The sequence below is a fragment of the Setaria viridis genome, chromosome 2 (genome assembly GCF_005286985.2).
Source record: "Setaria viridis chromosome 2, Setaria_viridis_v4.0, whole genome shotgun sequence".
Taxonomy (NCBI): domain Eukaryota; kingdom Viridiplantae; phylum Streptophyta; class Magnoliopsida; order Poales; family Poaceae; genus Setaria; species Setaria viridis.
Window position 1 is genome coordinate 3,269,978 of NC_048264.2, and position 16,400 is coordinate 3,286,377.

Sequence of the window (16,400 nt, forward strand, 5' to 3'; positions counted from 1 at the left end):
AAAGACCCCCTTTTATCCCGGTTGGTATTACAAACCGGGATAAAAGGGTCCGAGGGCTTTAGTTCTTTTTCAGCCACCCGTGAGGGACCCTTTTATCCCGGTTGGAGTTTCCAACCGGGATAAAATACCTCATTTTATCCCGGTTGGTGTCGTGGGCTTTAGTCCCAAGTGGTAACACCAACCGGGATTAAAAGGGTGACCTTTAGTCCGGGTTATTCTTACCACCCGAGACAAAAGGGTCCCCCACGGGTAGCTGATTTTTTCACCCGGGACTAAAGGGTCCCCCACGGGTGGCTGATTTTTTCACCCGGGACTAAAGGTAACTTTTAGTTCCGGTTGTAAATACCAACCAGGGGTAAAGCTCCGCACACCCCTTTTATACTGGGCCTACTTTAAACCGGAATTAAAAGGGAGTGCATCGAAAGTCAGTTCTCTACTAGTGTAGCGATGCAGGAGCAGCACCTCCTACGGGCTACGGGCCCGCGCGCGAGGAAGATGGAAGCGTATATGCGTGCAGATTTGGCGGGAAGCTATTGCCACTTGTGCTCCCTCGTCATGTGCTGACATGTGCATGTTGTGACAGGCTGACAGCATCTGCTGAACTAACGCGACCCAGAAATGGAGCGGTCAAGCTATAAATTACTCGGGCAGCATGAGCAGCGACCACAAGCTGGCAAATCCATGACGGACTAGAGTTTATTTCATCATATCATGTGTCCAATCAAACGATTCCACATCATGAATTAAATACTATGGCCACCTATGAAAAAATAAATTGAAACTTGCATTATTGAGAGGGATTGTTTCATTTAACAAATCATCATGACACTATAGATGCACTACAAGATATGATATCTTTGCAAGAATAGTTTTGTACGGTGTCTATTATATTTTCTTTTAGTGGCCCACAAATTTCTTATGCAATTTTCATATTTCCTAACAATTTTATCAAATCATGAGCAACGTAGTTCCCTACAGTGATGTTGACTAGTTATCCAAATATATTAAAAACCATTGACCATTAGCCACTTGTAAAATAAACTACTCCCTTCGTCCCACAAAGACTGTTCGTTTAGCTTCCAAAACTTGTCCCACAAAGAGTGTTTACGTAACTTCCAGACCATCCAATAAAGACCCTCATAATACCTTCTAGCCCAGTTAACGAATCGATCTACTCATACCATCGATACCCGAGCCAGCACTACAAGAAATAGTAAATTTGCCGAGTGCCGGGGCACTCATTTTGCCGAGTGTAGTTAAACTCTCGTCAAAAATTAACCCTCAGCGAAAAAAAGCTAACAGGGTGGCACGGTGACGGCGAATTTGCTGAGTGCATGATGGAAAAAACACTCGGCAAAGTTTGATTCCAAAACACTCGGCAAAATTTAGACTCGTTGCCGAGTGTCACCCCCAGAACACTCGGCAAAGTTTCTAAACTTTGCTGAGTGTCAACTTCAAAACACTCGGCAACGTTTAGACACTTTGCCGAGTGTCACCCCCATTACACTCGGCAAACAAGCCCGCAACAGTCAGGTTTTTGTGACCACTTTGCCGAGTGTCCAATAGGATACACTCGGCAAAGTCAAAAACACTCGACAAAGATTGTTCCCAGAATAACAGAAACTAGCCTCTTTGCCGAGTGTCATTGACAATACACTCGGCAAAACCTCTCTTTACCGAGTGTTATACTCGGCAAAGTGACCAATACCCCCCTTTTTACTAATATGTCACGTATAATGGATCCCTCTCAATTCACAATAAACCATCACAATTCACAATAAACCATCATCACAGGCATAATCACAAGCATAATTCACAATAACCATTACTAGCATAATTCATAGACATCACAAAGCATAATTCATAGTAAGCATCAAACAAGCCATAAATGCAAGTGCAAGTCACAACTAAGTTTCATACAAGCCACAAATACAAATGCAATCACTGTAGAGGCCCTTGGAACCACTGCGACAAATTCGGGTCCTGAGGCTGATTATTCGAAGCCGCCGATTGATTCTGCACACAGGAGAAGACATGTGTGAGACAAGATTGATATCATTTAAGCTAACTAAGTCATTTGAGCTAACATTTTGAGATAACTAAGTCATTTTGACCCTTGCAAATGCCCATTCCAAGAAAGCATCGGTCTTCTCAATCCATTCATCGGTCAACGAAGTCTAACTAGAGCGGCCCATGTACATCTCCACTCACGGTCATCCATCCTCTAACATACCAGCGAGTAATATAAAAATCACGTTGCATCTACACGTTCCTATACTGTTTGATAGGTGAAGATAGGTCCTAATCCCACCCGAGGATGTATAGGTGGGGTTAGTTTCCATGCTCTACTCTGATCCGAGATAGAATTTCGGCAGCATCTCCCCGCTGTTCTCCAAATACACGTCCTGGAAGGGAGATTGTGTATCCGAAGAACAACAGGGAGATGCTGCCAAAACTTTGTCTCGGATTGGAGTAGAGCATGGAAACTAACCCCACCTACACATCCTCGGGCTGTCCAAAAAACATGGACAATTCGAAACAGATACGGTTATAGATATGCAAAGATCTGCATATTTCTAGCCGTATCTCTTTCGAACAGGAGACGCCTAGCTAGGTTACGCGATATACGAATATCATACGGAAAGAAGAATCTTTTATGACTCACCTTGGTGTCCGGCAAAGTGGCGAGTCGAGGACGGTGCAGTAGCCTCTTCTGGAATAAAAGGAACATATTAGTGTCAAATCTAAATTTCAGCTGCACCTCCCCTGCATGGTGAGGTTTTCAAAACGTGCAACAATGAAATGGCACGATGGCCGATAACCCCATACACACCAAACAACCGGCACGATGGCTGACAACCACATACACATCTTATACCTTGCAAAACGATGGCAGCGGGAGGGCAAGGTGGACGACGGCGGCAGGGCAATGCAGGGAGCAGTGGGAAAAACCTGCAAGTTGATACAGGCATATATTCATTGTTTTAACAAGTTATACAGAGATTGGTCTGAATGCTTCCGGTTATAAACCATTTTCACTTGGATGCAAGAAAAGGAAGCTATCGCATAGTTACTACTATTGTTTCAAAAAAGAGGTCAAGTTTACAATTCCTATTCTATTTCTCTAATCTAATTCCTATTCTATTTCTCTAATCTATTTCTCTAATCTAATTCCTATTCTATTTCTCTAATCCTATTCTATTCTATTTAACGAGGGAGGGCGCTTTACCTGCAGGGGGATGGCCGGCGACCGGGAGGTCGGGGGTGGGGCGCCGGGGGCCAGCGACGGCCGGTGGAGGGGCGTGGCCGGCGAGTGAGGCATCCCGGCGGTGGACCGGGGCCACAGGGTGGCAGTGGTGGCACCCGGGGCAGTGGGCAGCGGTATGGGGCCGCGCGGAGGAGGTGGTGTGGGGCGGCGGGTGAGTTTGGCGTCGTGTGCGTGAGGCTGGCTTGGGGATGCGCGTGGCTAAGTCATATGAAAGATATGCCAAGAGCTCCTGATCTGGGCACTCGGCAAAGGAAAGGTATGCCGTGTGCCCTGATCTGGGACACTCGGCAAAGATTTTTTTTTAATTTTCATAACGGCCTGATGCTACGCACTGGGCCTGTTCGAGAACTTTGCTGAGTGTCCCTGCACGATTGTTGGCAACTATTTATTTTGCCAAGTGTTCTCTAGGTGACACTCGGCAAAACAATAATTTATATTTCATGCTACACCGTCCGCCTTGTTCATAGCGCGTTCTACTTTGTTTGTTACAATGTACTTTGATAATACCCTATCAAATTCACTCAACAATGCTTATTAGATTTTTCTAAGAATATTATTCCATTATTTCATACACTTATAGCTCATATTTAATTTATATCAATTAAAATTCTATACTTACAGTTAATAAATTAAAATTATCAAACGGATCGGAAAAATTCCCAAAATTTGACATAAACCAATCTATGTTTTCTATTGCCTATAAAAAAAGTTTTGAAGTCAAACCCCAATTTGACCGTCACTTTGACTCCAAATCATGTCGGATCCTTCTCAACTTCTTGATTCTTCTTCGGAGATGCTTCCGTTTCTAAGCGTCGTACATGACAAATTGTGCGAAACCTTCTCATTTTTTTCCATAGTCTCCATGTATGATATCATGAGATATTGACAAATATGGTGATTTTCAGACTTTGTTTGCTTTTTTTAGAATTAAAAAAGCATTTAGCCACACGTTCGTGGTTGTATTTCCTGAACAAAATGTTCGAAATTTCTTTTCATTTCCCGGGTAAGGTCCCAAAATGGACTCAATAACATGAATATGATTTTTCCACTCAATTTATTCCATTATTTGAATCACTTGCGGTTCAAATTTGACTTAAACCAACAAATTTCTCTAAATGAAATTAATTAATTAAATATAGCAAACAGACCGAGAAATATACCAAATTTGAACATGTAGTACCACATGTTGTACATGGAGAGTAGAAAAAGTTTGGAGGGTGGAGGATGGAAATTTTTTTTTGCTTTGCCAAGTGCCTATACAAAACAATCGGCAAACTTCTAATTTTGCCGAGTGTCGGGGAAAAATACTCGGCAAACTAATAATTTTGCTGAGTGTCACTAACGGACACTCGGCAAAGGTCTAACGGCCGGCATGCCGTCAGATGGCCGTTGCACGTGCCGGTCACATGACATCGTTTTGCCGAGTGTCAGATTTATGCCGAGTGTCAGGAGGTCATTTGCCGAGTGTCTTATGCAAAACACTCGGCAAACGGCAAACAGGTTTTTTACCGAGTGCATTATGTTTGCCGAGTGTCTTCTTAGAGGCACTCGGTAAATCGCCTATTTGCTGAGTGCCTGATGGAATACACTCGGCATATCTACTGTTTCTGGTAGCGCAGACTCACTACATAAGAAATGCTAGTAGGTCCGACCATATTGCAAGCATGCATGCATAATTAATTCTACTCGGTAATTCATCCGATTAAGACGAGTTATTAGGGGTATTTTGGACTTTTAGTATTGCTACTATCTAGTCTAAAATTTTTCTAAACGATCAATCTCTGTGAGACGGAAGGAGTATGCGGAAATGCTAGAAGTTTCATACAGATGATGTGGCACCCTCAGAAACAACTAACAAAATGAAAGTTGACATTAAAATTGTCCTGAGAGCATATAATTTGCAAATATTTTTGGAGGTGACAGAAGTATACGTAATTCTTGACAGCTTTAATTTGGGATGGCGGATTATTGCATCTCAAAACTTAATTTGGGTGGAAGCTATTGCCACTTGTGCTCCCTCGTCATGTGCTGACATGTACATGTTGTGACAGGCTGACAGCATCTGCTGAACTAACGCGACCCAGAAATGGAGCGGTCAAGCTATCTATTACTCGGGCAGCATGAGCAGTACGAAACCATTGCCAAAGGCAAACCAGACATCGGCCTCCTCCATTATTGCAAACGTTCGTTTGATTTCTTTCAGAGTTTTGACAAAATTTAAGGAACCATGGAAGAGGACGTCGGAAGGCCGGAGGTGCTGATGATCAATCGCTACCTGGGGCTTTGGACCGCCACGGGGAACATTGTAAGCGCTCTGGGATTCCTGGCGTTGATGTGGTCCACCGTCGTGCTCCTCGGAGGCTTCATCGACGATCTCCTGTTCAAGGAGTTCTGGGTCCTCACTGCACTCAGCTTCCTCTTGGCATTCAGGTAATATATATATATATACATTAGCTTTTCTTATAAGTGAACCTGCCATCCAAGTTCTTCGTTTTCCTTCTATGTATTCCTGTCATTGCCGTTGCGTCCGTCAAAACTAGTGTCGCCGTTAATGTCAAATTTTCACTCTAATGGCATATTCTTACCCCTCCGTTGACTGATCGACGTGAGACAGAGATAGATCACCAAAACCCCATATGCAAGTGAGAGACTGAGAGACCAGAGAGGAAGGGAGCGAAGACGGCATGAGCAGGATAGATAGGTGGTGTCAGCGAAACGGCACTAGCGGACCTCAAAAGTCATAATCGAGCGCCAATAAAAATAGAGTACCTGTGCACGAACTCGGCCGCGGCGGATCTAGCTTGAAATCGAGAGACGGCTGGCAAACTTGGCGCCAGCTTACCTCGAAATCAAGTATACATCCGGAATCTTAAAAAACTGAACAGCTCGACATATGTTGCAATAGATAAACATATATGTTGCAACTATTATTTTTGTATATTTCATAATGAATATTGCATGAAACATAGTGTTCAGATTGCGGTGGCAATTTTGTATCCTAGAGTCGAACAACGTAGTTATTTTTTCATGTTGCAAAATGTGATCGTTGATATTGCACTAGGTAATTTTTATTGTTACGTGAAAGCATCCGATGGGAAATTTCCCATCGAATGTGCACTAGCAGCGCCGAAATGTGCCGATCTAGGTACTCTTACCCTCCTTTATATACTCCAGGGGGTGGGATAACTAGTAAGTTACAAGGAGAAGTCCTAGTAGAACTACATAGTATGAGTTGTAGTAGGATTATAAAATTCTGAGTTCATCTTTTTCCTTCCTTGCGGGTACTAGGGATCTATCCACGACAACCCCCGAGCACTTCATAGTCAATCCTCATTGAGTAGTTCTAATACTCTTCGAGTATTTTTTTGGCTGAATCTTCAAAGTGCTTCAAAGATGCCACAAAGCTATTGTGTGCTCAAGCCCTTGATCATCTTGATTTGTAATCTTCATCTTTGGAATATGATATGGAGGGCGATAAAAGTTGTACTCCAAATGGAGTAGCCCCGAGCCTTAGGTTGAATCGATGAATCAAGCTGAGGGTCAATAAAATCTTGAATTTTCTTTTTTTTTTCATCTTGAAAAAATCAATTGTTGGGTGTGTCAGTGTTTTATACCCGACAACCTACCAAAGGGTGTCCCGAGGTAGCAGACTGGTTGGTGGGGATCGTCGGACCTGGAACTTGCAGGTAAAAGCGAGGACACAAGACACAGAATTATACAGGTTCGGGCCGCCAAAGTAGTGTAATACCCTAAGTACTATTTGGGGTATTGTATATTGCGCCCTGCGCTTGGGTGTTGTTTGGTGTTGAGAATTTGGTCCTCTGTTATAGTTCTATGAGGTCTTGGCCTACCGATCAAGGGACCCCTGTCCTCTTTTATATAATCCAAGGGGCGGGATTACTATTTGGTTACAAGGAGGAGTCCTAGTAGGATTATATGATATGAGTCCTAGTACGATTACATAGAAATCCTAGTAGCAGTCCGTCTTCTTCCTTCCTTGCGAGTAATGGTGATCTATCCCTGACAGGGTGTAGCTTATCAACCCCTGAGCCTTGGAATGATTAAATAGTCAATTCAAGGGTCTAGCAAGCTTTAGTCTTCACGCCAATCGTCAGAGTTTTGCGGTGTCCAGCCCCTGAGCTTATGCGCCAGGTCAGCTTAAGGAGCCACGTCGAGTAGTTATTTGGCGCTTAGCCCCCGAGCTTGGAACCTAGCTTAGCCATTGGAAATATTTTGAGTAGTATCTGGGGAGCTAGCGGAGCCACTGGAGATACGCTTGGTGTCATGGAAAGTCATCGCTGAAGCTTGACCTGCACAAAGAGATATATACATTATGTAGTATATTTGTAGAATTTTGAAGATACTATTGAAATGTATTTAGTAATGAATGTAAATGTTGTGTGTCATGCTCTTGTTTTGGCCATATTTCTCTCGAGTAGTTAGCATGTTAAATTTAGAATATTAGTCCCTATTTAGCTACTGCCACTGCATGTGAGATCTTTGTCTCGTGTACGCGTACTCGCACTTCTGCTATGTGTCTGAGATCTTTATCTCGTGTACGCGTCCTAACATTTAGGCATGATAGAAGATCCGAGGCTTTCACGTATTGAGGCATGTTTTCCTCAAGGAGATTAGTGATGACTAATAGGAGACAGCAAAAAATAAGTAGTCGACATTGCAACAAAAAGAGAGCGCGATTGCGCGTAAAGTAGTCGATGAGACTTTTCTACCTTTTGGCAAGAAGAGCGTGCGTTGCTGCGCATAGGATTTGTGCCTCCTTAGGGTGTAGCCACTGCGAGCCTCCAGTACTCAGTGCACCAAACCCGTGGCCATAGCCTCCGTAATTCAATTTACCAAGCCTATGGCACTCAGTTAACATACCCAGGAATAATCGACAAAGTATAGCTCTAGTGGGTAATTCCCGTTGAGAGGTGTACACAAATAAGTACTCAACGCATTGCCCATCATGTGGAAAACAAGCTAGAAAAAATATATGAAATAATCAAAAATGTGACTTAGCTTGATTCGTGGATGATTGTCGATGAAGTCGTGGCGGTCGTCGTGAAGCCGCGACGGTTGTTGATGAAGCTAACTAGTCGGAATTGATTCCGACTAGTTGTTGATTAGTATAGGATTCGACAACCAGAGGCAATTAGCTTAAGATGCATCCTCGGTGACTTTGACTTAGAGACGGAAAAAACGTTGGTATTGTTCCTTCTAATCAAACTTGAGCAACGCATGGAACCACGGAGAATGATCAGTTATAGCAGTGCGACCAATGCTACAGCATTTTGCATGCACACGAGCTGACAACCGATTGATCTCCCACAAGCTTCCCATATCCACTTCGAATTGAAACTCGGTGACTTGCTTCTTGTCGAGTAGATTGATTTTTAAAATGAGGTCCTTCAAGCTCACCCGATGATCTCGAGAATCACCCCTACCTGGCGTGCTAGATGTTGATGTTTTATACTCGGCAACCTACCAAGGGGTATTCTGAGGTAGTAGATTGGTTGGTGGGGGATCATCGAACTTGGAACTTGACAGAAAAAGCGAGGATACAAGATATAGATTCATACAAGTTCGGACCGTCACTGTAGCGTAATACCCTACGTTCTGTTTGGGGTATTGTATATTGCGCCCTGGGTGTTGTTTGGTATTGAATATTTGATCCTCTATTGTGGTTCTGCCAATCTAAGTACCTTGCCCTCCTTTATATACTTCAGGGAACGGGATAACTAGTCGGTTACAAGGATGAGTCCTAGTAGGATTACAGAATTCTAATTAGAGTTCATCTTCTTCCTTCCTTGCGGGTACTAGGGATCTATCCCCGGCTCATAGCATATAGCCTTCATGTTTTTAGACAAAGTTTATATGCATGTCAAAAAAATATTCTTGTAAACCAAAAATATATAGACAATGATAAAACATCGGCCATATGTTGCGTCTGTGGGAAAATAAAGTTACCTGCTTTGGTCTCGACTCCTTGATTTTATGTTGACCTGGCTGGTTTAACTGTTTGCGAATCCATTGTTATCTCCTCTTTTTCGTGTGAGATAAGTTTAAAGTTATATGGACCAAAATGGCTTTTAAAGTTATATAACTAACCTTTAACCTACTCCTGTACAGGGCTGGTTGTCATAGTCGGTATCTTACTATTACTAATTGGAGGCTCCTTTTGAAGCCTTCAGGTGAAGCCACCTAGGATTCCTAGGTGGACAGTCTAGAAAAAAAGAGAAAATCTAGAAATTCTCACAAAAAAGCAAAACATCCGACCATCAATCGATACATTAAAATCATCATAGCCTTTGGATCTATTATGTTTTCTAAACAATTACCCACCTATGCCATTACGTAAATAGCCTAAAGTAACCCCTTAAATCTACATATAAATTACCCACCTCTGCCATTATATAAAATAAACTAAAGTAACCCCCTAATCTTTATCCAAATTACCCACTTATGCCCTTATAAATAATATTTAAAATAACCCCTAATTTGCAATTGAATTGCCTACCACTATTACTTTAAAAACTTAAAGCAACCCCTTAAATTTGCATCTATATTACCCACACATGTCATTATTAAAAATAACATGGGGTAACCTTACGTTTGAATCAAATAACCTTAATTAAAAATGTATAGCAATATATGATTCTAAATTGTCTATAACTTTCACTGTTGGTATACGATACGATGTGTGACACCATTTATAAGGATATAAAGTGATGGGAATATAGATTTCTGTGCTAAAATTGTATCTCAAACTTAGAGTTCATTAAACAAATTCAAGCGCATACTTGCGATGCAAAATGAAAAGTTAAAGATTATAAATGTGGTTGAAAATATTATAGAGTAATTACCAACCATTTATAAGGATATAAAGTGATGAGAATATAGATTTCTATGCTAAAATTGTATCTCAAACTTAGGATTCATTAAACAAATTCAAGCGCATATCTACGATGCAAAGCGAAAAGTTAAAGATTATACATATGGTTGAAAATATTATAGAGTAATAACTAACTAAAATCTATCACAATTGGATGAAGATATTAAGTATATATCTACATAAGTATTGTATTCGAATATTTAACATACGAGAGGTAGCTTATGGTAATAGTTTTGTAGCAATGTAGTCTTATTTTTTTCCATTGGAGACTCCGCATTAGTTCCCACGAGACAAGCTAGAAAAAAGAGATAAATTCTCATAAAAAATTAAAACATCAAACACCAATCCTGTAAACTCTAATAATCATAGCCATTGATCTATTATATTTTCTAAAAAGTTACCCTCCACTGTCATTGTGAAAATATTCGAAAATGAGCTCTAAACCTATATCTAAATTACCGAGCTCAGCTATTATAAAAAATAATCTAAATTAACCCCATAATCTTCATCCAATTTACTAATACACATCATTATAAAGCATAACTTAAAATGTCATTCTAAAATTTTATCTATGTTACCCACATATGTCGTTATTAAAAATAACCTAAAGTAAACACCTAAATATTAATCTAATTATCTTCGTGTGCATCATAAAAAAGTCAAAAAGTAAACTAATATATGATTATAAATTACCTATTTATATCATTATTAATATAAATATACTAAGTTAAAGTATATGCACATGATAAGTACCACCATTTAGACCATTTATACATGTATGCGAGAAATCGATGAAAAATATTAATTTGTATGCTAAACATAATGTATGGAGGATTGGAAGTGTGATACAAAATGGAATAAGTACGAATATGGATGAAAACGTGCATAGAGTAATTATTAATAAAAAATCAATCACAACTGGATAAAGATAAGTACATATCTGTATAAGTATTATGTTGAAGTATTGAAAAATAAGAGAGCAGTAGGTAAACAATTTTGATTATTAGTTAGGAGTTTAATTTTTAAATAATTTTCAAATACAATAGCTTCTAAAAAATATTAGCCCGTGCGGGAGTACGGGTTGATGGACTAGTTTTTGTTAAAAAGGAACTTGAGTAAATTTTACAAGCAGTCCTTAACCTTGTCCTGGATTCTCATCCTGAGCCCGAAACTTCCAAAATGCATAGTAACGGTTCTTGAACTATGTTGTGGCTGTCCTGTCTACCTTCCAACTCCTAAAGAGAAAAAAAAAATGTCTTGTAATTAGCCATGGAGTGGCTGCCGCAAGCAGCTCAGTCCCAATTCTGTGTGACACAATATCCTGAATTTTAATGGTCATATCGATAGACAAAAGACAACCTTAGCTTTTCCCTCGCTGACCCAACATATTACGCAGGATGGCGAAAATTGCTCACGCCGAGCTCACTAAAGAGATTTATTTGGAAGAGCTGGACATCATTGATACTCTCTCGAAACAGAAATGGTTCGAGGCGCACCTGAAGGTTTTAATCGTGCTGCTTGTGGTGCTAGTACTGAAGGGGGTTTTTATCATGTGTTTTTTCTTGCTCTATTATCTTTCGCCATTTGTGAACCTGGGTGTCGCAGTGTGGCGTCTTGTACAACGAGATTATGGCGATGCGGGTGGAGATATTGGCAACAGATCAAAACTGAACGCCGCACTAGACATCTTCTATGGCCTAATTCTGTTCCAGAGTTTATTCGCCGTCTACTACATAGTCATAGAATTGGTGGATGTTGGAACATCACGAACGGAAAAACACTGTGGGCTTGAAGAAAGGCGTGAAGATATCGTTCGCATCTACTTTTCAGAAACAGCTAGGAAGTTTAGGAAGGACGGGGAGCTGCCTGACAATTGGAACTTGATCACATACGGTGTAGAGAAGCTCCAGTCTGCATCTGGGGATGACGACCATCTATGGGGAGCAAGGGTGTTAGACCAGTTGTTCTGTAAGGATAAGTCTGTAAGACAGAAGCTACTGTCTTCCAGGATCTCGGTTCAGAATCTGATCGGCATGATTGGTCTGAGAGGCACAGCTGATAACGTCGAGAACAGAGAGCGTGCCGCAAGGATTGTAGCACACCTTGCCAGTGACCTCAATATAGCTCACTTCCCGGATACACTGCAATGCATCTGTTCCCTACTTGAAAGCTGTAATAAGCAATCTTGTGAGTCACAAGCTACCGGTCCGTCGGAGGAGCCAGAGGACCAAAATGGTGCTGACACAGTACTGCAGATCAAGGACCAAACTGAATATGAATTTGGAGGACCCAAAGAACTGGTTTCTCAAGGCCTGCTGATTCTCGAGGGGCTCACACAGGACGAAGAGAACTGTGCAGAGATAAGCAAACACCGAAGGCTGCTCTCTAAGATCACATCACCACTGAGCAGCCCTGACTTTCTCAACATTGTGCGGGAGGACACAATGGTTGTTCGAATGCTAAGTAAGTCACTCACAGCGTTAAGCAGGATACTTGCCTGCCCTGGAGATGGCGCCACAAGGCTGCGCCAGGAACTTGCGAGTACCACAGAAGCTGTCAGCAATCTGATGGCTATTTTGGAGACTGGCAGTGGAGCTGCCCAAGAACTGCATAGACAAGCCCTGGAGATCCTGACGGAGTTAGCCTTTGATGATTCTTTCAAAAAGCTGGAGTTTAACAAGCTTCTCAAGGCCCTGCTATGCATCTTCCTTGATGAAAATGCCACCAGACTGATAATGGGAAAAGCAGGGGAAGCACTGGCCAGATTGCTTCCCGTTAGCACTGCAAGAGAAAGAGAAGTTAATGTTGCTGATATAATTTCCAAGCAAGAGGCGATCAATCTATTGACCAAGGTAACTAGCTACCTCTGCCTATTTTTGTTTAGAACAAAAGAAAAATTGACAACAACTCTCGCTTCTTCTGCCTCTGCATCATGCTGGATCTTATTTCCAATTCTCAGATGTCAGTTAATTTCTCTTAATTCTGTAGTGTAAAAAACTTGCCACTAGAGATGAGTTGCATCAATATTGCTGATCCATTGCATTAAATCATGTTTGTTACAGGTGCTCGATCAAATATTATCTAGTAAATTGGGAACAAGTGCAGATGCAGTGGAAATTTTTCTGAAAAAACAGCCCCCAGAAAAATCCGAGGAAAGAAACTTTATGGCAGCCATGTTATCCCTCGCCGTGGTGATATGCAACGAAAATGTGATCAGTAGAGAAGATTTTGCTCGATCCACCCCTGAAGATGCAGCACTTGCGGAGAAGCTCAAATACATACTGGAAGTAAACAAGCAATGCACGGCTGAGTCTGAGTGTCTGAGAGTAGTGAAACTTACCTGCCAGATGGTGATAGCTATGATTCAAGCCAAGCCCAGCTGCATCCAATATTTCAATGAACATAATTTCAAGGAAGCACTGACCGAGACTTTGGGAACCATGTCGGAGGTTGATAACTGCATGCTCTTTGCTGGGAATGATCATGAGGTGATCAAGCCAGCGAGGTCTCTCGCTTCTCTAGTGAAAGAAGCACAAGAACTCCTAAAGACAGCACAAAAACAGGGTAATTGATATCTCTGTCTGACAAAGGGGACATCGTTAAGTAAATTATCTTGTTTTTATCAAAGATTTATCTTGGATCGTCTTCTAGGCTATTTGTTTGACAAAATAAAAAACTTGTATTTTTATTCTCATTCCGAGCTCTTTTACGGTGCACAATACTACTTAAAGGATGCGAACATGAAGTTACTCTTGTGAAGTGACTATTCAGTTGGGCAACGGTGCTGCAAAAGATTATTGGGCTTCAAGTTCATTGGTGCGAATGCTCTTAGCGTCAGGCATCAAGCTGTTTTCCACCTTAATTTGATCATTGCTCTCCAGTTTTATTGGGCCTGTCCGTAAGGTGGTAAGACCTGGATGCTTACCCCTGCACTCCAATCTGCAACGCAAGCGAAGAATGGATGCGGGCCCTTTGGTGTTTAAGTAGCAAATGAGCATTTGAAACTGAAACACTAGAAACCTGCACGCTATTCCGCCCAAATTTTAGTTGGGGTTCAACGATCTTGTGGCTTGAAATTTGGTTGCATTGCATAATCTGAAACCCTGCTGGCTTATGTTGACATATATCCTTTTACACACAATATGATATGCATCCAAATAAAACCATGCATGAGCTTACAGGATCTTGTGAATCCTGAATCAACAATGCATTGAGGAAAAGATCATTCGTTGGACGGCTGTCGTCTTTCATACCCACAGGAAAACCACAATGGAGAAATGAATTGCCGACGTCACCATCAAGAAATGGCTGTTCATCTGAGCTTTTTGGCTACAACAAAACACTCCGTCACCTGTCATCTTGATTTCTAAGTAGAATGGTTTATTCGAGTAACATACAAATGGAAGTAGTGTCTTGTTCATCAGTGTGCCAGGCTGACGGCGGCCCTGCGGGCACTCCTATCTATCGATACAAGTTAATGTTGTTTCAGTTCCGATCAGGTAGCATTTGTGGTAAGCATCCATTATCACACTGAAAAATCAGGAACTCCTGTTGGATCACCTAAACAAAATATGAAGTGGTGGGCTTACAGGACGCGAACATGAAGTTACTCTTGTGATGTGACTGTTCAGTTGGGCAACGGTGCTGCAAAAGATTATTGGGCTTCAAGTTCATTGGTGCTCCCGCGCCCAGACTCAGGCGTCCCACCCCTCCGAGCTCTCGATTTCTTGCCGGCAACGAGCGAGCGAGAGAGCAGCGGGAAGGAGAAGAAAAGATGGGACGGTCACCGTGCGTCGCATGTGTTAGATAAGTCTAGTAGCTATATTAGTTTCTTCCTATTTTACCTCTATCTTATCTCTATATGCACCTAATGAACCCCTTTGCAGGCTGTGTGGAATGAGAAAGAGATCGTTTGGGCCAACACCCACCCCTCTCTCTCCCGTGCACCCATGCTCCTCAACTCCGAAACCCTAGCCCGGCGGCCCCACCTCCGGCGCGGCGGCGCACGCTCCCGGCCCAGATCCGGCGGCCGGCCGGACTCCCCTACCCTCCCCGCACGCGGATCCAGCGCGGGAGGCGGCGGATCGGGCGTGGGCGGCGGCGGATCGAGCTGGCGCAGGCGGCGGCAGGCTCGACTTGCGGCGGCGCGGCTCGGTACGGGTGTCAGCGGCGCATGGCAGCGAGCGTGCGGCAAGAGGCGGCTGTGTGCTTGGTTCGGGCGCGCGGCAGGCTCGCGCGTCAGGCCGGGGCGGAGCAGGGCCAGCAGGCGGCGGATCGAGTCGGCGCAGGCGGCGGTTTAGGCGCCGGCGCACAGCAGGCTCGGCGGGCGCGCGAGCGGACGCGTGCGCGAGGCGCACGGGCGGTGGCGCGTGGACCGCGGGCCAGCGCGGGAGGCGCGTGCGGCAGGGAGGCTCGGATCGGGCCAATGCAGCAGCGCAGCTGGTCCAGGGCGACGACGTGCAGCAGGCCAGGGGCGGCGGACGCGTGCACGGAGGCCAGGAGGTGCGGTGGCCAGGGGCGGCGCCGCGCGGCAGGCCAGGGGGCGCGGCGGCCAGCAGCAGTCGCGCAGCAGCAGGCTCGAGCCCGCAGCGGCCAGCAGCAGGCGCGCGAGGCCAGGGGGCGCGGCGGCCAGTAGCAGTCGCGCGTGGCCAGGGGGCAGCGCTGCGGAGGTGCTGGGCTCGCACGAGCGCCGGAGCTGCGCGGCCAGGGGCAGCAGCGGCAGACGCGCGAGTGCAGGAGGCTCGGGCTCGACTGCGTGCGGGCACGCGGCAGCCAAGGGCAGCAGCGAGCGGATGCGGCGGTGAGCAGGAGGTTCGAGGCTTCTTCCCCAACCCCTTCCTCATTTTCCAGGCGAGCATGGCGGGCTCCAGACGCTCCAGGAGAGCACCAGCCGCGGGTGGTGCGGGCGGCGCTGATGCGGGTGGCGCGGGCCCGCAGACGCCGCGACTCAGGTGGCCAGCGTGGTGCCGGTACTTCCAGGCAGCTCTCGGGGCTCCTTCCGTACCTCCTTCCACCACTCACCCACGAGTAGTGCGCGGCGCCGCGGCCGAGGAGGAGCGGTGTGAGGAGGAGGGCGCGGCGGCACGGCGTGCCCTGCGCCAGGAGCAGGAGCAGCGCATTGCGGCTGAGGAGGAGGCCGCATCAGAGCGGCGCCGGGCACGGCGTGTGGCTGCGGTGTGCAAGGAGGAGCAGCGGTCACAGGCCTTGAGGCGAGAGGCTGCGGTGACGGCAGCACGGCTA

The 16,400-nt window shown here is 44.4% G+C and overlaps 1 protein-coding gene across 1 annotated transcript; it reads left to right on the top strand.

The window, feature by feature from the left end:
- The first annotated feature begins 5,378 nt into the window (after nt 1-5,378).
- LOC117842193 (uncharacterized) lies at nt 5,379-13,968 on the top strand. The gene is made up of 3 exons (XM_034722562.2): nt 5,379-5,698; nt 11,557-13,012; nt 13,223-13,968. Exons 1-3 carry the CDS (start codon nt 5,496-5,498, stop codon nt 13,730-13,732), a joined length of 2,169 nt encoding a protein of 722 aa, XP_034578453.1. The 5' UTR covers nt 5,379-5,495; the 3' UTR covers nt 13,733-13,968.
- The last annotated feature ends 2,432 nt before the right edge of the window (nt 13,969-16,400 follow it).